This window comes from Nerophis ophidion, linkage group LG14 (genome assembly GCF_033978795.1).
Source record: "Nerophis ophidion isolate RoL-2023_Sa linkage group LG14, RoL_Noph_v1.0, whole genome shotgun sequence".
In the NCBI taxonomy this organism is placed as follows: Eukaryota; Metazoa; Chordata; class Actinopteri; order Syngnathiformes; family Syngnathidae; genus Nerophis; species Nerophis ophidion.
In genome coordinates, this window is record NC_084624.1 from 44,662,641 (window position 1) to 44,689,806 (window position 27,166).

The following is a 27,166-nucleotide window of genomic DNA, read 5'->3' on the forward strand; positions in this document are numbered from 1 at the left end:
ACCTCATGGTAAACTACCGGCCCGTGTCCCACCTTCCCTTCATCTCGAAAATCCTTGAAAAAATTGTTGCAAAGCAGTTAAATGAACACTTAGCACACCTACACACATGTATATATAACAATACCAATAAGATAAATACACAAACACACATATATCAACATACAAATCCATTCGTAAGCATTTCAATGTTACCTTCAGTATGGGTGCCCAGCTGAGAGCTGAAGAGCTCATGAAGACCATACCGACACGGGACACGGTGGCCGGGGAGGCGTTCTCGATGTTGTGGACCTCAAACACCAGCTTGCAGGCCGGCGACATGGTGATACGGTCGCCGTTGGCCAGTGTGAGGGTCTTGTTGTCGTCCAGCACGGAGTTGAGATTTTCAATCCAAATGGCGTCCACAGGGCCATCCAGCACAATCCAAATGATCTCCCCTGGAGACATTGGTCAATATGAGTTATACTGGACCTAATAGCATTAATCATCTAACCATGATCTACTGCTTGGGGGCTGGAGCCTATCCCAGCTGCACTCGGGAGGAAGGCAGGGTAGGGTACACCCTGGACAAGTCTCCACTTAATCACAGGGCCAACACAGATTGACAACCTTCACACACTAGGGACCATTTAGTGTTTCCGATAAACCTATCCCCAGGTGCATGTTTTTGGCGGTGGGAGGAACCTTGAGGGTACCCATGCAGTCACGGACAGACCATGCAAACTCCAAACAGAAAAACCCTGACCCAGGACCTTCTTATAGAGAGGCACAAGTACTAACCAATGTACAAACCCCGTTTCCATACGATTTGGGAAAATGTGTTGGATGTAAATATAAACGGAATACAAAGATTTGCAAATAATTTTCAACCCATATTCAGTTGAATATGCTACAAAGACAACATATTTGATGTTCAAACTGATAAACATTTTAATTTTTTTGCAAATAATCATTAACTTTAGAATTTGATGCCAACAACACGTGACAAAGAAGTTGGGAAAGGTGGCAATAAATACTGATAAAGTTGAGGAATGCTCATCAAACACTTATTTGGAACATCCCACAGGTGTGCAGGCTAATTGGGAACAGGTGGGTGCCATGATTGGGTATAAAAACAGCTTCCCAAAAAATGCTCAGTCTTTCACAAGAAAGGATGGGGCGAGGTACACCCCTTTGTCCACAAATGCGTCAAACAGTTTAAGAACAACGTTTCTCAAAGTGCAATTGCAAGAAATGTAGGGATTTCAACATCTATGGTCCAAAATATTACCAAAAGGTTCAGAGAATCTGGAGAAATCCCTCAACGTAAGCGGCATGGCCGGAAACCAACATTGAATGACCGTGACCTTCGATCCCTCAGACGGCCCTGTATCAAAAACCGACATCAATCTCTAAAGGATATCACCACATGGGCTCAAGAACACTTCAGAAAACCACTGTCACTAAATACAGTTTGTCGCTACATCTGTAAGTGCATGTTAAAGCTCTACTATGCAAAGCAAAAGCCATTTATTTATAAACAACATCCAGAAACGCCGCCGGCTTCTCTGGTCCCAAGATCATCTAAGATGGACCGATGCAAAGTGGAAAAGTGTTCTGTGGTCTGACGAGTCCACATTTCAAATTGTTTTGGAAATATTCGACATCGTGTCATCTGGACCAAAGGGGAAGCGAACCATCCAGACTGTTATGAACGCAAAGTTCAAAAGCCAGCTTCTGTGATGGTATGGGGGTGCATTAGTGCCCAAGGCATGGGTAACTTACACATCTGTGAAGGCACCATTAATGCTGAAAGGTACATACAGGTTTTGGAACAACATATGCTGCCATCTAAGCGCCGTCTTTTTCATGGATGCCCCTGTTTATTTCAGCAAGACAATGCCAAGCCACATTCAGCACGTGTTACAACAGCGTGGCTTCGCAAAAAAAAAAAGAGTGCGGGTACTTTCCTGGCCCGCAGGCAATCCAGACCTGTCTCCCATGGAAAATGTGTGGCCCATTATGAAGCGTAAAATACGACAGCGGAGACCCCGGACTGTTGAACGACTGAAGCTCTACATAAAACAAGAATGGGAAAGAATTCCACTTTCAAAGCTTCAACAATTAGTTTCCTCAGTTCCCAAACGTTTATTGAGTGTTGTTAAAAGAAAAGGTGATGTAACACAGTGGTGAACATGCCCTTTCCCAACTACTTTGGCACGTGTTGCAGCCATGAAATTCTTAAGTTATTTATTATTTGCAAAAAAAAAAATAAGTTTATGAGTTTGAACATCAAATATCTTGTTTTTGTAGTGCATTCAATTGAATATGGGTTGAAAAGGATTTGCAAATCATTGTGTTCCGTTTATATTTACATCCAACACAGTTTCTCAACTCATATGGAAACCGGGTTTGTACCACCAACAATTGTTTAAGTGAGGTCCACCGGAAAGGTACCTTAGTAGATGTGAGCTATATCAAAGACTCGGTATTGGGGCAAAAATATGCAACGAGGGAAAAAAATGGGTTTAAGAACTTTACCTTTCTTCCCTTTGAGGGTCCTCCTCCACAGAGTGGAAAAGATGCCGTCCGTCCAGTCATTGGTGGCGGCGTCCAGGCGGCCAAACATCTGTGGCGCGGTAATGGCCTTGGGGTTCATGCGCATCTCCCTGTGCGGTGTCCCACACTCAGTCAGCGCTCGCATGAGGATGTTGATGACGGCGGTCTTGCCGGCCCCGCTGGGCCCCAGCGTCATGAGGCCGTGCCGCACCAGTGAAGCTTCATAAAGCTGCCAGTGGGACCACAAGTCAAAGTCAGCTGCTGAGAGGTAGTTAGCTAAGTCTAGGTTTGATAATACCTGAACTAGTTTCAAGTTCCAGTTGGGGTGGTTAACCAAAGCAGCGAGCTCTACTTGATTCTTGACAGCAGCTTGCAGTTCATTATAGGTACTGTTATCCAGCTTGATGCCAGGGAACAGGTCATTGATGAGACTGAGGAAGAGAGGCTCGTCCTCATCCACCTGGAACAGAATTCCCATTTAGAGCGCCTGCTCTCACATCCAAAAACGACAAAACTGAGACTTGTGTTGTACCAGCTTGGACAGATTCATGTCACGGAGCACTCTCATGACAGTGCTGGACTCCGAGTCATCGGGTCGTGCCCTCTTGCTGGCTCCAAGAGTCCTCAAGACGGACAGGATGTTCCTCAGTCCAAAGTCATAGTGTACCTGGAGAACCGCAGACCAGTGTTTTTCAACATTTTTGAGCCACATTTATTTCATTGAAAAAATCCGGAGGCACACCACCAGCAGAAAACATAAAAAAAATGAAACTCAGTAACTGATATTGACAGTAAAAAGTTCTTCTTTGCAATTGTTGGATATGAATTTAGACCATAACCAAGCATGCATCACTGTAGCTCTTGTCTCAAAGTAGGTGTACTGTCACCACCTGTCACATCACACCCTGACTTATTTGGACTTTTTTGCTGTTTTCCTGTGTGTAGTGTTTTAGTTTTTGTATTTTGTCTCCTATTTTGGTGGTTTCCTTTAAGAGCTATTCCTCACACCTGCTTCGTTTTAGAAATCAAGACTATTTAAGTTGTTACTATCCTTTGTTGATTGTCATTAGGGCTGGGCGATATGGCCTTTTAATAATATCTCCATATTTTTAGGCCATGTGACGATACACCATATATATCTCCATATTTTGCCTTAGCCTTGAATGAACACTTGATATATATAATCACAGCAGTATGATGATTCTATGTGTCTACATTAAAACATTCTTCTTCATACTGTATGCAGAGAGGGAAATCACAACTAAGTCAATTGACCAAAAGTGTATTTATTAAACAGTTATTAAGCAGCGGCACAAACATTCATGTCATTTCCAAAAGAGAAAGTGCAAGATTGTCAGAGACATTTTAAAACAAGTTATGAGTACACTTTTGTGCATGATGTCACTAAGATGACATATTAAAACAACACTAAATTAAAGTGCACTTTTTGTACAGAACGCCACTACAATAGTTTAAAACAAATAAAGTGCACTTTTATGCATGATGTCACACAAGATATTACAATAACTGTCAAATAAAAATAAGCGCCATAATAGGAAATCAAATAGTGTATGTCCTTCGCTATGTGGTAGTTATCTCCTTCTGTTGTTGACTATTTTTTTCATATGGTGTTGATCTGGAAATAGTTGCTTTGGCATTTTGTTGGTGTGGCACCGAACGGAGATGTTGACATGCGGAGCTTCAAGCACTCTTCATTCTAGCGGGTGACTTTTCAAATAATGCTACATTAGCAGCGCTGCTACTTTTTGTAGCAACGCTTTTGCCACTTAAATGTTGAACATATTCCCGCTTGAAGCTAAACCACCGCTGGACTATGGATCCCGTGCTGTTTTTCTTGGGAATTCGTTCATCCTCCATTTGTTACTAGATTCGCACCTTCTTTCTCTTGTATTACCACCCGCATTTCACCGTTAGCATCACAGCTAATGTTACCATGTCGCTACCTGTCTGCTCCGCGGGAGCGTGTGATGTTGCACACGTGACAGTATGTGACGTGTGTAAGAAGGTGCGCTTGGTTTACGTCTCTGTGAGAAGGAGAGACAACAAAGGAATGGGAAGAGCCTGTAGTGTAATGCCTGTAGCTAAAAGCAACTGCGTAAGAACATATACTCAAATATCACAATTTAGTCATTTTCTATATCGCACAGAGACAAACCCACGATATATCAAGTATATCGCCCAGCCCTAATTGTCATGTCATGTATGAATGAATGTACTTTGTGGACGCCGTCTCAGCTCCATGTGCTGTAAGTTTTTGTTGTCGTCCAGCATTCTGTTTTTATATACTTTGCAGCCAGTTCAGTTCTAGTTTTGTTTTGCATAGCCTTCTCTAAGCTTAAATGCCTTTTCTTCGTGGCATTGTCCTTTTGGATTAATCATTAGATACCTTTTTACCTGCACACTGCCTCCCGCTATTGTCTGCATATTGTGATCAAGACAACAAACCATGTTCCCGACATCTACAAAGCAATTAGCCACCTGCTGCCACCTACTGATAATGAAAAGTATTACACGGTTAGTCTACCGAGCTCTAGACAGCACCGACACTCAACAACGGCACAATATTTGTGGATTATAATTACTGGTTTGCATAAAATATTTTTAACTGAATTAGGTGAAACTACACAATCTCAGACGGCACAACAGACTGTCTGGTTGAAAAACACTGACATAGACAACAATACCCACAAACATCTAAACCTGGGACAGATTATTGAATTCCGGTCCACACTGCCCGTAAAAAAACAGCTAATGAAACCTCACAAATTTCGGTTTTTACCTGTTTTGTGAGCTGCTCTTCACATAGTTTATAAAGCACGTAAAACTTCTGGGCCAAGAGAACATTCTCGTTAAAACCACAACTGGCCAGCTTGACCCTCATGATGATCTGACAGCAACAGAAAAAAAGTAATCATTACAATTGGGGAAAATAGGAGGCTGCATTTCTTTATTAATTTGCTACAAATTACCTGTCTGTCTGGCACCATCATGGACACCGTCCTGAACTGCACTTTTAAGTTCTCGGGAAGTTCCTGACGACCGGCATAACCAGGGTTCTAGGCAAAGGAATGACACGCAGGCTTTGACATGTTTATTTCCACTTATCGCACGTCTTACCATGGTGATGAAAAGGCCAAACTCTGGATTCAGGTCCACAACGTCACCGTCCGTGAATATAAACGTAGATTTGTGCGTCTTTCGAGCTACCAGCACAATATAAATTTGCTGAGCGGCCACAGATAACACTGGTAGGTCGATCCTGTTGAATTCGTCAAAGCAGCCCCACGAGCCAGACTGTGCGAGACCTGAGTGAAGAAAAACACACACAGTCCGCAACACAAAATTTTGAATGTCCAGAGCGATAACCGGAAAAAAACAAGTATCAGATAATATCAGCTTGCATTCAAAATCTCCGATATAAGCTACGATACAAGCAGCCCTGCGACATGTGAAGTGAATTATATTTATATAGCGCTTTTCTCAAGTGACTCAAAGCGCTTTACATAGTGACACCCAATATCTAAATTACATTTAAGCCAGTGTGGGTGGCACTGGGAGCAGGTGGGTAAGGTGTCTTGCCCAAGGACACAACGGCAGTAACTAGGATGGCACAAGCGGGAATCGAACCTGCAACCCTCAAGTTGCTGGCACGGCCACTCTACCAACCGAGCTATATATATTGTGATATTGGAGTATACGTTCTCACGCAGTTGCTTTTAGCTGCGGGCATTACACTACAGGCTTTTCAAGCAGCCCTGGGACGTGTCTACTTCTGCAAAGCAAAACAACCAGCTAACATCTTTCTGGATGTTGTTGATTAATGGCATTCGCTTTGCATAATAGAGCTTTAACTTGCACTTACAGATGTAGCGACAAACTGTATTTAGTGAGAGTGGTTTTCTGAAGTGTTCCTAAGCCCATGTGGTGATATCCTTTAGATATTAATGTCAGTTTTTGATACAGTGCCGTCTGAGGGATCGAAGGTCACGGTCATTCATTGTTGGTTTCCGGCCATGCCGCTTACGTGGAGTGATTTCTTCAAATTCTCCGAACCTTTTGATGATATTATGGAGCGTAGATGTTGAAATCCTTAAATTTCTTGCAATTGCACTTTGAGAAACGTTGTTCTTAAACTGTTTGACTATTTGCTCACGCAGTTGTGGACAAAGGGGTGTACCTCGCCCTATCCTTTCTTGGGAAAGACTGAGCATTTTTTTGGGAAGCTGTTTTTATACCCAATCATGGCACCCACCTGTTCCCAATTAGCTTGCACACCTGTGGGATGTTTTCAAATAAGTGTTTGATGAGCATTGCTCAACTTTATCAGTATTTATTACCACCTTTCTCAACTTCTTTATCACGTGTTGCTAGCACCAAATTCTAAAGTTAATGATTTACAAAAAAAATAAAGTTTATGAGTTTGAACATCAAATATGTTGTCTTTGTAGCATATTCAACTGAATATGGGTTGAAAATGATTTGCAAATCATTGTATTCCGTTTATATTTACATCTAACACAATTTCCCAACTCATATGGAAACGAGGTCTGTAGGAGCTAACAGTAACACAGCTAAGCACACAATAACACACAAGCCAGACATGCGTAATAAGTTGCCTTAATTGATCAATATTGCAGTCTAAAACAGAACGTTTGGAAATATATATAAAGTATCAAATAATCACAGTTCAAATATTACTTACACATACAAAGTCTCCACTACAGAATAACTTTAGAAGGTATTCCTTAACAAACACGTCCACATCATTCAACATACTGCGTCATGAACTTAACGTCAAAAAAAAATGTCACTAAAAATCAAAATACCACCCCACTTCCATTTAAAGACTGCATACGTCCATTCCAGACGGTTAATAATAAATATATTAGTACTTTTCATACCTACAATTGTTTTCTGGCTAATTTACTTGATCAAATATTTTCTCACATTCCACTATACGAAATTTCGGTTGATATTGTATCAGATTTATAACAATATTGGCCAACAGTAAAGGCTCCAACATCCGAATCGTATCTGTAGGGAAATTATTGGGACACGCCCGAACAACAATGTGCCACAGAAATCAACGCAATACTTTAAACACCTTTGTAAATCCTGCCAAGTCCCCTGAAGTCCATTTGGTCAGAGCAGTTGAAGACCACCACGTACTTCCCCAGGCAGCGACCCATGTCTTTCGTGGTTTCGGTCTTTCCAGTACCGGCTGGCCCGGCGGGGGCTCCTCCCATGCTCATGCCCAGGGCCTGGGACAGTGTGATGTAGCACCTGTGCATGGTGTATAGCACAATAATACTTAGCAAAAATAATGTGTGTAAAGACTGAGACTGTCAACAACGCAGGCAATAAATCATAAAAACATATTGCATTAAAATTTAGAAACGAATATTCATCATACAAATCATTTTAACCGAATATGCTCATTTACCTTAAAGGGGACCTAGGATAAATGTAGTCTTTTCCGACTTATAAATGTTATAACATTATTTGATACTTGGGTTAAAAAATGTTTTTGAAATCTGATTGATTGAAACTTTTATTAGTAGATTGCACAGTACAGTACTTATTCCGTGCAATTGACCACTAAATGGTAACACCCCAATAAGTTTTACAACTTGTTCAAGTCGGTTTCCACGTTAATCAATTCATGTCAAAGCATCAAATCACAAGGTTCATGAAATTGGACGGGGGCATGCACGCAGTTTTGAATCCCTCTGTTTGCTGGGTTTTGCAGTCAGGCTACGATGTGATGTCACCGCGGGGTGGAAGCACTTATTTAAACAATGTGTCAAGCTCGCACAAAGAGCACGAGGAGCTCCTCTCACTCCGCTATACACCATGAGGTAACACAAAAGAGTATAATCATCTAATCTTGGCATGAGCATAACAACACAGAGTAAAACAGAACATATTAGGGCTTTGAATCTTTGGGTGTCCCACGAGTCGATTCAATACCGATTCTTGGGGTCACGATTCAATAATATATCAATTTTTTCGATTCGATTCAAAAACGATTTTTTTTTCCCGATTTAAAAGGATTCTGTATTCATTCAATACATAGGATTTCAGCAGGATCTACCCCAGTCTGCTGACATGCTAGCAGAGTAGTAGATTTCTGTAAAAAGCTTTTATAATTGTAAAGGACAATGTTTTATCAACTGATTGCAATAATGTAAATTTGTTTTAACTATTAAACGAACCAAAAATATGACTTATTATATCTTGGTTTAAACATTGGACACAGTGTGTTGTCAAGCTTATGAGATGCCATGCAAGTGTAAGCCACTGTGACACTATTGTTCTTTTTTTTTATTTTTATAAATGTCTAATGATAATGTCAATGAGGGATTTTTAATCACTGCTATGCTGAAATTATAACTAATATTGATACTGTTGTTGATAATATTCATTTTTGTTTCACTACTTTTGGTTTGTTCTGTGTGGTGTTTGTGTCTCCTCTCAATTGCTCCGTTTATTGCAGTTCTGAGTGTTGCTGGGTCAGGTTGATTGATTGATTGATTGATACTTTTATTAGTAGTTTGCACAGTACAGTACATATTCCGTACAATTGACCACTAAATGGTAACACCCGAATAAGTTTTTCAACTTGTTTAAGTCGGGGTCCACTTTAATCAATTCATGGTAATGGTTTGGTTTTGGTATTGGATTGCATTTTTATGGTATTGCTGTTTAGTGGTTTGTTGGATTGATTAAAAAAATAATATACACCCCCTGTGTAATATATATATTTTTTTTTAATTAAAAAAAAAAAAAGATCAATTTTTAAAAAATTAGAATCGATTCCGAATCGCACAACATAAACGATTTGATTCGTATTCGAATCGATTTTTTCCCATACCCCTAGTAAATATACATACATCAATCGTCATGTCTTTCATATTGATTGTGAGAGATCGGCAAACTTGTGGTTTCCCTTTAAGTACAGATAGTCAGGAGGAAATGGTTCCTCAGGTTTGCACGAAGGTTACATTTTCAACTGTAACGTAAATGTCTTGTTTGCATGTGCATATTTTGCAAGGACAATAAAAGCCTATGCTATTGTATTTTATTTTCTAAATACACAAAGTACCGATAGATTAGGGCTGGGCGATATATCGATATACTCCATATATCGCGAGTTTGACTATCATATGAGGCATTTTGCCTAATTATTGTCCTACAACATATTATGCCGACAAAATAAACATATCCTTGATTAAACAAACACAAAATTAAAAAAAAAATTGAACTAGGACTAAGGTTGGGCAATATACTATATATATATATATTTTTTTTTTTCCCTCGGCCTCAGTCTGCACCCCCACTCCAGGGCCTAGGCTAAGACCGATTTTTTAATTTTATTTTAATCTTCTATTTTTTTTCTCCCCGCCCCTTGTTTACCTGTATGTCATCTTTTTTGTAAGGGGCGCTGGAAGCCGGCAGACCCGTCAGCGATCCTGTTCTGTCTCCCTGTAATGTTTGTCTGATCTTGAATGGGATTGTGCTGAAAATTGTAATTTTCCTGAAGGAACTCTCCTGACGGAATAAATAAAGTACTATCTAATCTAATCTATATCGATATACTCGAGATATTGCGGGTTTGTCTCTGTGCGATATAGAAAATGACTATATTGTGATATTGGAGTATACGCTCTCACGCAGTTGCTTTTAGCTGCGGGCATTACACAACAGGCTCTTCTCACTCTTTCTTGTCTCTCCTTCTCACAGACAGCAAGCGCACCTTCTTACATACGTCACATACTGTCACGTCGTATGTCACATATGTATACGCCCTCGCGGAGCAGAGAGGTAGCGGCAGTGGTAACGTTAGCTGTGACGCTAGCGGAGCTGTGACGCTAGCGGAGCCGTGCGCGTAGTAAAACGAGAGAAAGAAGGTGCGACTCTGGTAACAAATGAAGGAAGAATTGATTCCCAAGAAAAACAGCAGGGGGCCCATCGTCTCGCGACGGTTTGGCTTGAAGTGGGAATATGTTGAACAGACAACCGTAATATGTCAAGTGTGCGGCAAAACCGTTGCGCCAAAAAGAAGCAGTACTGCTAATATGTAGCATCATTTGAAAAGTCACCTGCAAGAGAATGAAGAGTGCTTACTCCGCATGTCAACCTCTCCATTCGGTGCCACGCCATCATAATACCGAGGCAAACATTTCCAGATAAACACCGTATCAAAAAATTAATCAACAACAGTATTTAATCACGTCCGTAGTAACCTACCACATAGCGAAGGACATACACTATTTGATTTCCTATTATGCAGCTCATCTTTATTTGACAGTTATTGAAATATTTTGTGTGACATCATGCACAAAAGTTCACTTTGTTTAATTTAAGATATTGTAGTGGCGTTCTGTACAAAAAGTGCACTTTAATTTAGTGTTGTTTTGATAAATCATCTTAGTGACATCATGCACAAAAGTGCAATCATAGCTTGTTTTAAAATGTCTCTGACAATCTTGCACTTTCTGTTTTGGAAATGACATGAATGTTTGTGCCACTGCTTAATAACTGTTTAATAAATACACTTTTAGTTGTGATTTCCCTCTCTGCATGAAAGTTTAAAAGTAGCATATATTAATGCAGTATGAAGAAGAATGTTTTAATGTAGACACATAGAATCATCATATTGCTGTGATTATATGAATCAAGTGTTCATTCAAGGCTAAGGCAAGATATGGAGATATACATTGTTGTGGTTTGTGCAGCCCTTTGAGACACTGGTGATTTAGGGCTATATAAATAAACATTGATTGATTGATTGATATCGTGTATTGCGACAAGGCCTAAAAATATTGAGATATTTAAAAAATACCATAACGCCCAGCCCTACGGTAGAGATTAAAATAGAAACAATGGCCGTCCCTATTTTTAAAGCTTTGCAGGTGTCCCTACTGTTGTGGTCAGTGAGTGCCTTGCCTGTCAGTGAGTGGGGTGATGACCAAGCGGTCAGTACAGCCCAGGAACTCGTTCTGATAAACGAAGTCAACGTTGGTGATGGACACAATGATTTTGTCTATACCATCGTTGTAGTAAAACCTGCTCTGCTTTAACCATTCAAAGTCGCTGGTGGATTTCACCGACTTTGCCACCTGAGGAGAAAAGCAGAACGCCACCATCAGTGTGATGTTAAAAAAGCAGAAGGAATGAGCCCTACCAGTTCCTCAAAGATGTCGCTCTGGTGCACGTGGATGGTGACCAGGGTCTCGTACTTGACCCTGTCAAACTTGGTCAAATCGTAGGTGGTTTGCTTGATGAGAGTCCTCAGGAGATTCAGCATCTTCTTCTTGGTGAACAGCATGGCCTCCTTGCTGAATTCAGCATTCTCCAGGGCCTCCTCTGAATCCCTTGTCCAGAGCATTTGAATTCCCAGCAGGCCCACCTAAGGCAGGAAGTAGGCGGGGTCGCGTCAATAAAAAGGTAAACATATAAATTTTCTGTACAAAAATACATATACACATACATGACATACACATTCCCTGTACAAACATACACATACATGTACATATACATTCCCTTTACAAACATACACATACATATACATTCACTGTACAAACATACATATACATATACATGTACTGTACAAACATACATATACACATACATGTACATATACATTCACTGTACAAACATACATATACACATACATGTACATATACATTCACTGTACAAACATACATATACTATACAAACATACATTTACGCATACATGTACATATACATTCACTGGGGCGGTAGAGCGGCCGTGCCAGCAACTCGAGGGTTGCAGGTTCGATCCCCGCTTCCGCCATCCTAGTCACTGCCGTTGTGTCCTTGGGCAAGACACTTTAGCCACCTGCTCCCAGTGCCACCCACAGTGGTTTGAATGTAAAAATTAGATATTGGGTTTCACTATGTAAAGCGCTTTGAGTCACTAGAGAAAAAGCGCTATATAAATATAATTCACTTCACAAACTACAAACATACATGTACACATACACGCACGTATACATTCACTGTACAAACATACATATACACATACATGTACATATACATTCACTGTACAAGCAAACATATACACTTACATGTACATATACATTCACTGTACAAACATACATATACACATACTGTACATGTACACATACATTCACTGTACAAACACATACAGATACTGTAAAAACATACATATACACCTACATGTACACATACATTCACTGTACAAACATACATGTACAAATACATTCACTGTACAAACATACATATACAAGTACATACACACACAAACTCATGCACATAATCACGTTTCATAAAACATATTAACGTTGTTGCTCTAGGGCAGGGGTAGGGAACCTATGGCTCTCGAGCCACATGTGGCTCTTTTAATGACTGCATCTGGCTCTCAGATAAATCTTAGCTGACATTGCTTAACCGATAAGAAGAGAATAGTTTCACTGGTAATCACTGTGTTGAAAATAATGTTCAATATATAAAACATTCCCATGCATTCTAATCCATCCATCCCTTTTCTACCGCACCTGTTCAAGAAGTTGCATTAATGGTAAAAAGTACTTTATTCATTATTGGTTAGCTTCAGCATAACAATGTTATTAAAAATATAAGATACTCATTGTACTCTAAAGATGTTGGTTTTACTTAAAAATGCACGCATGTAGATGTATTCGGTGTTATAAAATATTACATGGCTTTCACGGAAATACATTTTAAAATATTTGGCTTTCATGGGTCTCTCAGCCAAAAAGGTTCCTGACCCCTGCTCTAGGGGAAACTGGGTTACACATGGCACACAGACGAAGCTTAACCTATTGTTACTATAACAATCTACAAGGTTAATATAGGTTGCTTATTTTTCCCCTCCATTTTCTGCATTCTTTTGTATCTGTAGTTATCACTACGTATATGTATTGTTGCATTTGAACAACTGTATTGTTGATAATAGAGGTAAATTATTGGTATTTTTAATTATCAATAGTGATAGTTCTATTGGTTTTTGTGTTGCTCCATTTGTAGTGTAATAAAGCTCATTGTCATTTCTGTATTATTATTTATTTCACTAACTGCTTCTGTAGATTCCTAATGAAGCCTTAGCTTGACGCTCCTCTTTTTTCTCCTGCTCCCTTGCTGCGGCAACAAAAAAACAAAACTCCAGACATTCCTCTTCGTTTTGTATAGTTTACTTATAAACTACAAAAACATAAAACAATAACGATGTGGGAATAAATTAATGGCAAAATAAAGCTAGTTTGTTACAGTAACGAAAAGTTGGAAAAAGTAAGAGTAAGAAAAAACAAGAGTGAGGTCGAAAAACCGTGTGGCTCGATTCGTTACCATTACCCATAACACCTTGCGTCCAAAACCATCTTACCACACAGAGCCTTCCGCCATATATGCAATTAAAACAGGCACGTCATGAAATTATTCAGACAAATGTAATAATTACTAATAAAATGAATCTTGTAATTATTCTTAGCATGCAATATATAAAGTAAACAATCCCATTTTGGCTGAATAAACATAAAGCACCCTCCATAAAATGTAAATCACCGTATTTTTCGGATTATAAATCGCTCCGGAGTATACGTCGCACCAGCCGAAAATGCATAATAAAGAAAGAAAAAAACATATATACGTCGCATTTTTGGGGGAAATTTATTTGATAAAATCCAACACCAAGAATAGACATTTGAAAGGCAATTTAATATAAATAAAGAATAGTGAACAACAGGCTGAATAAGTGTACGTTATATGAGGCATAAATAACCAACTGAGAAGGTGCCTGCTATGTTAACCTAACATATGGTAAGAGTCATTCAAATAACTATAACATATAGAACATGCTATACCTTTACCAAACAATCTGTCACTACTAATCCATAAATCCCATGAAATCTTCTTCGTCGATGTCGCTTCTAAACAACTCTGCCAACTCCAAAGGTATGCGCCGCTTCCTCTTGTCGTTTTCTGCAGCATATTTCACTACGTCCAGCTTGTAATCTGCAGTACATGATTTCCTTTTCGCTGCCATTTTTGTTTAGCCCTTCTCAGTTTTTATAAGTTACCGCCAACGATGAAATGATCCATCTTAATAGCTACGGCAGTAGCATATAGCAGTTAACATTCCATGACCCACAATGCACTTCTGCCATGACCCTCCCCCGCCAAATTCTTATTGGTTGATGTGTGTGTGACGATTGCTGACATTTTCTTCGTCTCTTCCGCGAATGAGATAAATACTATTTAATATTTTACAGTAATGTGTTAATAATTTCCCACATAAGTCACACCCCCAGCCAAACAATGAAAAAAACTGCAAATTATAGTCCGAAAAGTACGGTATCTTAAATAGCATTTAGGCTCCTACAGCTTCTTTGCTATCACATTTATCATCGTATTTGTACATATCCTATTTGCTGATGTTCTATTGTTGTTGTTGTGTTTGCTGCTGTTGTTATTGTCTCTCTGTCATATCCCTATCTTGTCCCCACAATTCCCCCCTCTGTCTTCCTTTTTTTTTTTCTCTTTCTATCCCCTCCTGATCCGGCCCGGCTGCACCGAATGATAATATAAATACATTTAACAAAGTCAAATACAAATAAGGCAACAAGAGAAGTATCCCACACTTCTCTTTTTTAAAGTAAATCTGAACAGCCGATATGGGCATCTACATCAACTACGTATATGATTTGCATGAATAAATAAAATAGAATAAAAGGTAAACATACTGCATGAGCTAAAAGGCCACAACATTAGGGCCAAACTATTGTACCTGGGCTTGAAACTTGTCGAGAAAAGGTATAAGCTCAAACTCCTCATCATTGATCACGTCGTCAGCAGCTTTAATGACAGTGTGGAGAGAAGACTGCTGCTCCACCAGCAACTTCCCAAGCCAGAGCTCCACTGCGCCCTGAGCCATGACCGGTTTGTCTAGCTGGAAGCACAAACACACACTTCAGTGTCCAATGCCACATGTTAATTCCTTACATTAATATCATCTGGAAAAAACAACTCCTTTGACAACCATTTGTTATCAACTCCATGACGCACCATCAGTTTCTCTCCCTCCTGGGAAATAACAGCAATAATCTTGTCGTACTCTTTGATGTCGAACTCCACCTCGTTCACGTTGTCGAACACTCCCAGAAGATGTGTCTGGGGGGGGGGGCAACAAAATAAACAAAAAATGTGTTTCACGAACATTTGTTTAAAATTCAAGCATGTACAAAATACAAAAGTACATCTGTTTTTGTATATTCACATTTCATTGGATTGTTTTTTTTTTTCCGGTAAAAGTTTGCCTCCGTTTCCATATACTAGCTTGATGAAATTACCACCTAAGATTCCCGTTTCAATTACACGTAATGGAGAGTCAACTTCACACAGGTCTCCTACCCCCGGTTTGATTGATAAACTCAATTATTTAAACACACATTGCAATTTGTTCAGTCCTAGTTAGGGCTGGGCAATATGGCATTTTTTTAATATCTCAATATTTTTAGGCCATGTCACGATACACCATATATATCTCCATATTTTGCCTTAGCCTTGAATGAACACTTGATACATATAATCACAGCAGTAAGATGATTCTATGTGTCAACATTAAAACATTCTTCTTCAAACTGCATTAATATATGCTACTTTTAAACTTTCATGCAGAGAGGGAAATCACAACTAAGTCTATTGACCAAAAGTGTATTTATCAAACAGTTATTAAGCAGTGGCACAAACATTCATGTCATTTCAAAACAGAAAGTGCAACATTGTCAGAGACATTTTAAAACAAGCTATAAGTGCACTTTTGTGCATGATGTCACTAAGATGACTTATCAAAACAACACTAAATTAAAGTGCACTTTTTGTACAGAACAGCACTACAATAGTTTAAAACAAATTAAGTACACTTTTGTGCATGATGTCACACAAGATATTTCAATAAGTCTCAAATAAAAATGAGCTGCATGATAGGAAATCAAATAGTGTTCGTCCTTCGCTATGTGGTAAGTTCCTGCGGACATTAATTATCTCCTTTTGTTGTTGACTATTTTTTTCATACGGTGTTGATGTGGAAATGGTTGCCTCAGCATTTTGATGGTGTGGCACCAAATGGAGATGTTGAAATGCGGAGTAATCACTCTTCATTCTCTAGCAGGTGACTTTTCAAATGATGCTACATCCATCCATTAGCAGTAATGCTACTTTTTGTAGCAACGCTTTTGTAGTGAAGTGAATTATATTTATATAGCGCTTTTCTCTAGTAACTCAAAGCGCTTTACATAGTGAAACCCAATATCTAAGTTACATTTAAACCAGTGTGGGTGGCACTGGGAGCAGGTGGGTTAAGTGTCTTGCCCAAGGACACAACGGCAGTGACTAGGATGGCGGAAGCGGGAATCGAACCTGCAACCCTCAAGTTGCTGGCACGGCCGCTCTACCAACCGAGCTATGCCGCATACTTGACAAACTATGGTTGTCTGTTCGACATATTCCCACTTGAAGCCAAACCACCGCCAGACGATGGACCCCCTGCTGCTTTTCTTGGGAATGAATTCTTCCTTCATTTGTAACCAGACTCGCACCTTCGTTCTCTCGTGTTACCACTCGCACGGCTCCGCTAGCATCATAGCTAATGTAACCCATGCTGCTACCTCTCATGCGAGGGCGTTTGACGCTTACAGTATGTGACGTATGTAAGAAGGTGTGCTTGCTTGTCTGTGAGAAGGAGAGAGTAGAAAGAGTAGGAAGAGCCTATAGTTTAATGCCAGCAGCTAAAAGCATCTGCATGAGAACGTATACTGAAATATCACTATATAGTCATTTTCTATATCGCATAGAGACAAACCCTCGATATATCGAGTGTATCGATATATCGGCCAGCCCTACGCCTAAGATTTCCGTTTTCATTCCACGTAATGGAGAGTCAACTTCACAGAGGTCTCCTACCCCCAGTTTGATTGACAAACTCAGGTATTTAAACACACATCGCGAGTCCTTGGTCATTTTTATTTTATTTGGTGTTATGTTTAATGAAGGATATGTTTATTTTGTCGGCATAGTATGTCATAGGACAATAACTAAGCAAAATGCCTGATGTGATAGTGTAAGACATGACTAAGGCTATTTTGGTTTCACTGTCCAAGCCTTAATGAAACAAAAACATTTACAAGTCATTTAGGGTAGAACAAAATAGAATTTTTATCGCGAGTAAATGTCCATCCAGTTTCTACCGTTTGTCCCTTTTAGAGTCGCGGGGGCGTGGAGCCTATCTCAGCTACATTCGGGCGGAAGGCGGGGTACACCCTGGACAAGTCGCCACGTCATCACAGGGCCAACACAGATAGAGAAACAACATTCACACTCACATTAACACACTAGTGTTGCCAATCAACCTATCCCCAGGTGCATGTCTTTGGAGGTGGGAGGGGCCTATCCCCAGGAGCATGTCTTCGGAGGTGGGAGGAGCCTATACCCAGGTGCATGTCTATGGAGGTGGGAGGAAGCCGGGGAACCCGGAGGGAACCCACGCATTCACGGGGAGAACATGCAAACTCCACACAGAAAGATCCTGACCCCGGGATTGTACCCAGCACTACTCAGGACCTTCGTATTGTGAACCACATGCACTAACCCCTGTTCCACTTTGCTGATGCAAGTGAATGTGCTCACCTGAATTGTGTGTGAATCGCTGGCTTGCCCGAGGATTTCCAAGAGGGAAGGATCGGACACGAAGAAGAACCGTGGGAACAGGAGACGTTTTTTCTCGAGGTACCTATTGGGGGAAAATATTTTTTCAAATCATTACATGCAGTGAGTTGCTGTTCTTCTCCAATCATGTAGGTGGCAGAAACGCTCATTACTAGCAAATTGCAAACTGCCACACTGGAGTTCCTGGTATTATTTTCCGTATTATATCACTGCAAAAGGTCAGTGTCCAAAAACAAGAAGAAAAAAAATACAAAAATGAGGGGTGTTTTATTTGAACTAAGCAAAATTATCTGCCAATAGAACAAGAAAATTTGGCTTGTCAAGACTTTCCAAAACAAGTAAAATTAGCTAACCTCAATGAACCCAAAAATACCTTAAAATAAGTGTATTTTCACTAATAAGTACACTTTTCTTGGTCGAAAAAAAAATGAGACGTTTTTGCTCGATATGTTGAAAAATATTCTTAAATGAAGTAAATGCTAGTGCCATTATCTTGACATAGTGATATACTTGCCAACCCTCTTTATTTTCCCGGGAGACTCCCAAATTTCAGTGCCCTTCCCGAAAATCTCCTGGGGCAACCATTCTCCCAAATTTCTCCCAATTTCCACCCGGACAACAATATTGGGGGCATGCCTTCAGCGTTATATATGTCTCCGTTATCCATAGCTTTATCTATAACCCACAAAGTAGGCAGGCACGGAGCTATTTCTCAGCGTGTTTAACATACGGATTGCCATCATGCATTGCTTCAAAAACTACAGCGAGTAGTAATGTCCCAAAAAAACCCAGAGACGAAGCAGAAGAACAAAGAAGAGAAATGGCGACGACGAGTAAGAAGAAGTACGGTTGCAAGTTCGAAAATGATTGGGAAAAAATAATTTCAGTTCATCCAGGACAGCTCGAAGGGGAAAGGGTGTACTGCCTGCAAATTTTATAAATCAGACTTCTCCATTGAACACGGTGGCAGGACGGATATAATCATCCATGTATATATATATAAATATATATATATATATATATATATATATATATATATATATATATATATATATATATATATATATATATATATATATATACACAAACCCCATTACCATATGAGTTGGGAAATTGTGTTGGATGTAAATATAAATGGAATACAATGATTTGTCCCACTGGGTCATTATTGTCACCGATGTCCCACTGGGTGTGAGTTTTCCTTGCCCTTATGTGGGACTACCGAGGATGTCGTGGTGGTTTGTGCAGCCCTTTGAGACACTAGTGATTTAGGGCTATATAAGTAAACATTGATTGATTGATTGATTGAAATCATTTTCAACCCATATTCAGTTGAATATGCTACAAAGACAACGTATTTGTTGTTCAAACTGATAAACATTTTTTTTTTTTGCAAAAAATTTGATGCCAGCAACATGTGACAAAGAAGTTGGGAAAGGATGCAATAAATACTGATAAAGTTGAGGAATGCTCATCAAATACTTATTTGGAACATCCCACGGGTGTGCAGGCTAATTGGGAACAGGTGGGTGCCATGATTGGGTATAAAAGCAGCTTCCATGAAATGCTAAGTAATTCACAAACAAGGATGGGGCGAGGGTCACCACTTTGTAAGCAAATTGTCGAACAGTTTTAGAACAACATTTCTCAACGAGCTATTGCAAGGAATTTAGGGATTATACAATCCACGGTCCATAAAATCATCAAAAGGTTCGGGAATCTGGAGAAATCACTGCACGCAAGCGATATTACAGACCTTTGATCCCTCAGGTGGTACTGCACCGAAAACCGACATCAGTGTGTACAGGATATCACCACATGGTCTCAGTAACGCTTCATAAAACCACTGTCAGTAACTACAGTTGGTCGCTACATCTGTAAGTGCATGTTAAAACTCTACTATGCAAAGCAAAACCCATTTATAAACAATATCCTGAAACGCCGCCAGCTTCGATGGGCCCAAGCTCATCTAAGATGGACTGATGCAAAGTGGAAAAGTGTTCTGAGGTCTGACGAGTCCACATTTCAAATTATATTTGGAAACAGAGGACGTGGTGTCCTCCGGAAGAAAAAGGAAAATAACCATCCGGATTGTTATAGGCGCAAAGTTGAAAAGCCAGCATCTGTGATGTATGGGGGTGTATTAGTGCCCAAGGCATGGGTAACTTACACATCTGTGAAGACACCATTAATGCTGAAAGGTACATACAGGCTTTGGAGCAACATATGTTGTCATCCAAGCAACGTAATCATGGACGCCCATGTTTATTTCAGCAAGACAATGCCAAGCCACGTGTTTCAACAGCGTGGCTTTGTAATAAAAGAGTGCGGGTACTTTCCTGGCCAGCCTGCAGTCCAGACCTGTCTCCCATCGAAAATGTGTGGTGCATTATGAAGTGTAAAATACGACGACTGAGACCCTGGACTGTTGAAAGACTGAAGCTCTACATAAAACAAGAAGGGGAAAGAATTCGACTTTCAAAGCTTCAACAATTAGTTTCCTCAGTTCCCAAACGTTTATTGAGTGTTGTTAAACGAAAATGTGATGTAACAGTGGTGAACATGCCCTTTCCCAACTACTTTGGCCCGTGTTGCAGCCATGAAATTCTAAGTTAATTATTATTTGCAAAAAAAAATTAACTTTATGAGTTTGAACATCAAATATCTTGTCTTTGTAGTGCATTCATTTGAATATGGGTTGAAAAGGATTTGCAAGTCATTGTATTCCGGTTATATTTACATCTAACACAATTTCCCAACTTATATGGAAACGGGGTTTGTATATGTATACATAACAAATACTTTAAAATAAATACACCCCCCAGCAAACCCATAACCCCCCCATGTCCCGAATTCGGAGGTCTCAAGGTTGGCAAGTATTCATATCGGCATCAAAAACATTTTTTTTTCCATGCTTGAAGTAAGAAATTATTACTTTGAAAAAGTAGTTTTATACTTGTGAGTGTTGATGACACAGCTTTGCATCAATTCATATTCTAGTTTCAAGCATGTTTTACTCAAGATAGGTCATCACATCTCAGCAACAAGCTGTAATATCTTACTGACATCATTTAGCACCAAAACACTTAAAACAAGTAAAACACTAACATAAAATCTGCTTAGTGAGAAGAATGATCTTATTTCATTACTTAGATTTCACTCTTTGCGGTGTAGCTACCCCTCTAACCACAATGCAAGTGAACTAAAGCCTCATCTTCCTGAGCAGCAGTTGTCTTTGTGAAATCCTGTCACCTGACGATTACTTTAAAAGCAAATGTTTACCCTGTGAGAGACTTTTGACAGAAATCCAGTTGTTTCTGAAGATCTGGCAGAATTTCTCCCAACATTGGATCCCCGACACAGCACTCCACCACATTGGGAACATTCCGGGCTCGCTGCATGATCTCGATCCATGTAGAGTCGATTTGCTGAAAGCGCTCCGCCTCCTGTATTGGGGAAACGTGTCCAATACGCGGTTATTAATTCCAGTACGATCATTTTCTGTATTCAAAAAGCGAGAAGCCGATCTTCACCTGAGGCAGGTCTTTGGCGATGTCGCCTCCAACGAACACAGCCTCCAAGTAAATCCACAGGTTTTGCACAATGACCCACTGCTCGATGACGTCTGTTGACGTGGACAGCTTGGAGACCCAGTCCTGGATCTCGGCTTTGTAATAGGTGCAGTATCTGTGAAGTTGAAGGTCCCATATTATGCTAGTTAGTTTTGGATGTTTTAACATTCCTATATATCCCTATGCAACGGTGTCAGGTTCAAACACTGATGACATCTATTAATCAGACAAGAAGCACGGAATCATGCAGAGACAGAGTTCAATTTAGCTCATGAGGAGAACGCATGGCGCTGCACACTTAGTCACAGTCTTGCCCTACGCTCTAAGGTTCAGCTCCTGCGTCCCTCTTTTTATTCAGAGTTCCATCGTCAACATCACTGAGGCCGCGTCTAAAAGGAGTGGTCACATATATTATGCAAAGCAGGTCCAGGACACACAGTACGTGACGGAATGGGCTGGGGGCCTTGTGATTCCGCCTTGTCCCCGCTTTGTCTGCGTGTTGTCATCTTATCTTCGTTGAGGTCCTTGAAGACCTTGGCTGTTAGCGGGCTAAAACAAAGATAACATCTGTGGCTGAGGCCACTCCTCAGACGAGAAGTTTTGTCCTTGCATAGATAAGAAAAAGTCTAACTTCAGCACAATAGCTAATAGCTAAAGCAACAGACTTTAAGCATACTAAAGTTAGTGTGATAATATATACATATTTATTCTAACAAACGAATGCTAATTACAGATTATAGCAGTGATTTTCAACTAGTGTGCAGTGAGATTGTCTGATATGCCGTGGAAAAATTATGCAATTTAACCTAATTGGTCCAAAAAATATCTTTTGCAAATCAATAATCATAATAATGTTTGATTGATTTATTGATTGAGACTAATTAGTAGATAGCACAGTACAGTAAATATCCCGTACAATTGACCACCAAATGGTAACACCCGAATAAGTTTTTCAACTTGTTTAAGTCGGGGTCCACGTTAATCAATTCATGCCGTTGTCTAGCGCCTGTGCTGTGTAGAGCTTGGCAGGGTAACCATGTAATACTCCATATCAGTAGGTGGCAGCAGGTAGTTCATTGCTTTGTAGAAGTGAGAACGCATCAAGGATGGTTTGTCGTGATCGCAATATGCAGAGCACAGCGGGAGACAGCGTGCAGGTAAAAAAAGGTATGTAACGCTTAAACCAAAAATGAACAAAAGGCAGGTCCCGCTAGGAAAAGGCACTGAAGCCCACGTAGCCAGATAGTGTCGTAGGAAGCTGTCCTCTATGTCTTGGCACAAGAGGGTTACCTGGTCTGTTGTTTACCAGCCACTTCGAAATCCTGCTTGTTCTTTGGGTAGCGGATTGGTCCTCTTGACATAAGAGCCTCTTACTGGTATGATCCGTGGCCCGGATCAGGTTTTGTTATTTTCTGTTAGTTTTGGACTCCCTCAATTCCTGTTTTGTGCACCCTTGAGTTTGTTTAAGTTACCATGGTTGCTTATTATTTCTGATTAGTGTTCGGGACGCTCACCTGTTTCCCGAGCACTAATCAGAGGCATTATTTAAGCCTGCCTTTGCCGTTCAGTCGGCCTGGCTTCTTTGTTTGCTGCATGCGACCTGTTTGCATGGGAATTGCTTGTCTCTAGTCTATGCCAAGTGGTAGCCTTAGCTTCGAGTGTGATCGCCATGTTGTTCCTTCGGCTTGTTCTGTTTTTTGTGCTTCTCTGAGTTCCGAGAATAAATCATGTTCCTACCTGCACGTCCTGTCCGGAGTGGTCCGTTTCCATCCCGGGGGAACTAGCCCTGCAGTAAGCTGCGACACCCTCGCCATAACAATTACAGTTTGGGCTTTTGAAGTTGCGTCTTGTCACGCAGGAAAAACCTAATTCCTCATGAAGGTAATACCACTTCGGACCCACCTTCAGTAAGATAGGTATGCCAACTATTTTGTAATAATTCTAAAAAAAGGCTTTGGTATTCATCTTAAACTAAAGCTCTGCCAACTATTTATCAGTCAAGTTCAGGATTTACCGCAGCAGTCTTAACAAGCTGCTCCGCTTCGTTCTGCCTCTGTCAGTACTCGGCAGCACCCAGCATTGTCCCACCCACACAACAATCTGATTGGTTACACACAGAGCGGTAACAGCCAATCAGCAGTGCGTATTCAGAGCGCATGGAGTCAGTGCTCCAGCGTCGTGATGAGCCGATAGGTGTTTAGTAGGCAAGCATCAGGCAGCGGACTCTCCCCAAATTTTAATAAACACCTCCCTGTCAGCTACTAGTAACATCACTATGAGCCCGTTGGCGTTCTAGAAACATAAATGGCAGCTCAGCTCGCTCGCAGTCCTTGAGGTGAAGGCTAATTAGCTTTTAGCGTAAAGTTAGCTCATTTTGCGGGGTGTGTGTGTGTGTGTGTGTGTGCGCGTTACGGACAGCAAAGCTCTGTCTGTCTGTTATTTCACTTTCCCTTTTTCTGTGTTGATTGAGCTGTGTTGAAGCAGCAAAAAAGGAAATTATGTCAAATGAAGAGTTTCTGTCTCTAATAGTTGATGTAATAATGTAAGTGCATCATATAGCTTACATGAACTCCATGCTGTTCAGTGATGAATAGTCTCTCCTAATGCTATTGTACTATTTTTCAGCTATTGTTACATTAATCATTAGTAGTAGCCTAGTTTTGAATGGCAGGGTCCCTGCTATCACATGTTGATAAAAATATAACATTTACATAATAAAAATTAACTACAGGCTACCCAAATGCTGTAATAAATTAAGCATGATGAGTTGAGCATATGTCAGCATGTAGCATAATGACATACTTAGTATCTCACGTACCTCGGACTGTTTTGTTTTTACTTTATGGAAAAAATATCGAGATATATATCGTATAACGGCAATCAGTAAATGGAGCGGAAAACAAAACCAAAAATGTTAGGCTTCTTCATGTGACGAAGCCGGCCTACTTCACCACAGTCTGTAGTCTATCGCCCCCAGGCTATTTGGTGGCAGCGACGAGGTGGAGACATGATGGGGACAGGTCGAGTTACACCGATCCTTACACCCACCCACCCCCTTCCCCCGTCTGTCCGCCAGATACACCGCCTTAACTAACACATTTTCTGGGGGAAACACTGAAGTTTAAATCAAGCATTTTGCATCAGTATGTTGCTGTGAAAACATTTGTGTCCCAAAACCCCCCGCCACCCCATCTCCAGAGACACACACACACACACATTTCTATGAAATTAACATAAAATTAAATTTCACAGGACGCATCACTCCACCTGTTGCTGAGCAGTGATCCCAGCACCATCAGACTGTCCTCCAGAGTGGTCAGGATCTCTGTCGTGTCTCCGCCTCGCAGCATGAGTTCCCCCCTGTCCTTGAACTCATTCAGGGTCAGGTTTTGGTCAAACCACACCGCCTTCACGCCGGTCAACTTGGCTTCAATGTCCCGCTCTTTCACCGCCGATATGCAGATGTCCTGAGAAAACGCACAGAGGAGCTTGGGCTGGAGAAGGCCAATGCTATACCGAGCAAAAGTGTTTCCAATACATTCATTAGTTATGGCAGCCCACCCCACATAAACTCAGAGTCGCCAGAGGTAAAACATTATGGAAAAAAAACAAAACTTTTTTGTTAATAGTAGGCGATTAAAGGCCTAGAGAAAGCCACTACTACCCGCCACGCGGTCTGATAGTTTATATATCAATGATGAAATATTAACATTGCAACACATGCCAATACGCCCTTTTAGTTTACTAACTTGCAATTTTAAATTTCCCGGGAGTTTTTTCTTGAAAACGTCGTGTAATGATGACATATACGCTTGACGTCACGGGGTGTCAGGAATATGAGCGCTGCACACACACACACACACACACACACAGGTAAAAGTCGTCTGCTTTAACGGCATAATTTTACACAGTATTTTGGACATCTGTGTTGATGAATCCTTTTGCAATTTGTTCAATTAATAATGGAGAAGTCAAAGTAGAAAGATGGGGTTGGGAACTTTAGCCTTTAGCCAAACAAACACAGGGTGATTCCTTGTTTAAAATTCACGGAGGGGAAACTTTACTACGGATCAGAGCGGACATGGATCCCAACCGAATGTCATCCAGCAGGTTTCGGTGAGAAAATTGTGGTAAAAAGTCGCTTCTTACCGGATATCAGCTGAGCTTGTGCCGTCCATAGCTGCGCCGTCGACTTCCCCGAGACACTGCGCGTCAACACACCCGTGGACACACCCCTCCGACTATCAGGTATTGTTAAACTCACTAAAAGGCTAGCAACACAATAGAAAGATAAGGGATTTCCCAGAATTTGTCCTAGTAAATGTCTCTAAAAACATATGAATCCGTATCAATGCAATCGCGTTTTTTTGGGTTTTTTTCTTTATTTTTCTAGTCCGTCGCTATCAATATCCTCAAACATGAATCTTTCATCCTCGCTAAATTTAATGGGGGAAATTGTTGTTTTCTCGATCAGAATAGCTGTTTTTGTTGGAGGCTCCCATTTAAATCAATGTGAATATGTGAGGAGCCATCAACATGTGACGTCATCGTCTGCGACTTCCGTTAGAGGCAAGCAAAAGTTGCGAACTTTATCGTCGATGTTCTCTACTAAATATTTTTGGAAAAAATATGGCAATATCGCGAAATGATCAAGTATGACATAGAATGGACCTGCTCTCCCCGTTTAAATAAGAAAATCTCATTTCAGTAGGCCTTTAAGGGGCACTTCACTTTCTTGGTGCTAAATATGCTGCCATCTCCTGCCAATCATGTTTAACAAGACATTGACTTCTGTTTGTTAAACTTCTGTACTCATTTATTAACACTCATGATGCTATTTTTTCTTAGTGGACCGCTCGTCTGTAAATTGGTTGGGGACGCCTCTGTGCTGCTCACCTGTCTCTGCTCGGGATGGTCTCCTGCTGGCCCCACTATGGACTGGACTCTCCCTATTATGATAGATCCACTATGGACTGGACTCTCACACTATTATGTTAGATCCACTATGGACTGGACTCTCACACTATTATGTTAGATATATTATGGACTGGACTCTCACTATTATGTTATATCCACTATGGACTGGACTCTCACACTATTTATTATGTTAGATCCACTATGGACTGGACTCTCACACTATTATGTTAGATCCAATATGGACTGGACTCTCACTATTATGCAAGATCCACTATGAACTGGACTTTCACACTATTATGTTAGATCCACTATGGACTGGACTCCCACACTATTATGTTAGATCCACTATGGACTGAACTCTCTCACTATTATGTTAGATCCACTATGGACTG

At 40.5% G+C, this 27,166-nt stretch overlaps 1 protein-coding gene across 1 annotated transcript in view; it reads right to left on the reverse strand.

Annotated features, from left to right (window-relative positions):
• Positions 1–27,166, reverse strand: part of LOC133568737 (dynein axonemal heavy chain 8-like) — a 149,053-nt gene that overhangs the window by 72,566 nt on the left and 49,321 nt on the right. The window contains exons 29-44 of the mRNA XM_061920846.1: positions 25,125–25,324; positions 21,819–21,972; positions 21,568–21,731; positions 18,247–18,349; positions 15,628–15,732; positions 15,350–15,511; positions 11,744–11,968; positions 11,506–11,678; positions 7,661–7,839; positions 5,674–5,861; positions 5,526–5,612; positions 5,336–5,443; positions 3,068–3,202; positions 2,834–2,995; positions 2,518–2,764; positions 193–434 (exon numbers count right to left, since the gene is read on the reverse strand). Coding sequence (XP_061776830.1) covers positions 193–434; positions 2,518–2,764; positions 2,834–2,995; positions 3,068–3,202; positions 5,336–5,443; positions 5,526–5,612; positions 5,674–5,861; positions 7,661–7,839; positions 11,506–11,678; positions 11,744–11,968; positions 15,350–15,511; positions 15,628–15,732; positions 18,247–18,349; positions 21,568–21,731; positions 21,819–21,972; positions 25,125–25,324 — 2,634 coding nt within the window. The remainder of the gene's footprint in view (positions 1–192; positions 435–2,517; positions 2,765–2,833; positions 2,996–3,067; positions 3,203–5,335; positions 5,444–5,525; positions 5,613–5,673; positions 5,862–7,660; positions 7,840–11,505; positions 11,679–11,743; positions 11,969–15,349; positions 15,512–15,627; positions 15,733–18,246; positions 18,350–21,567; positions 21,732–21,818; positions 21,973–25,124; positions 25,325–27,166) is intronic.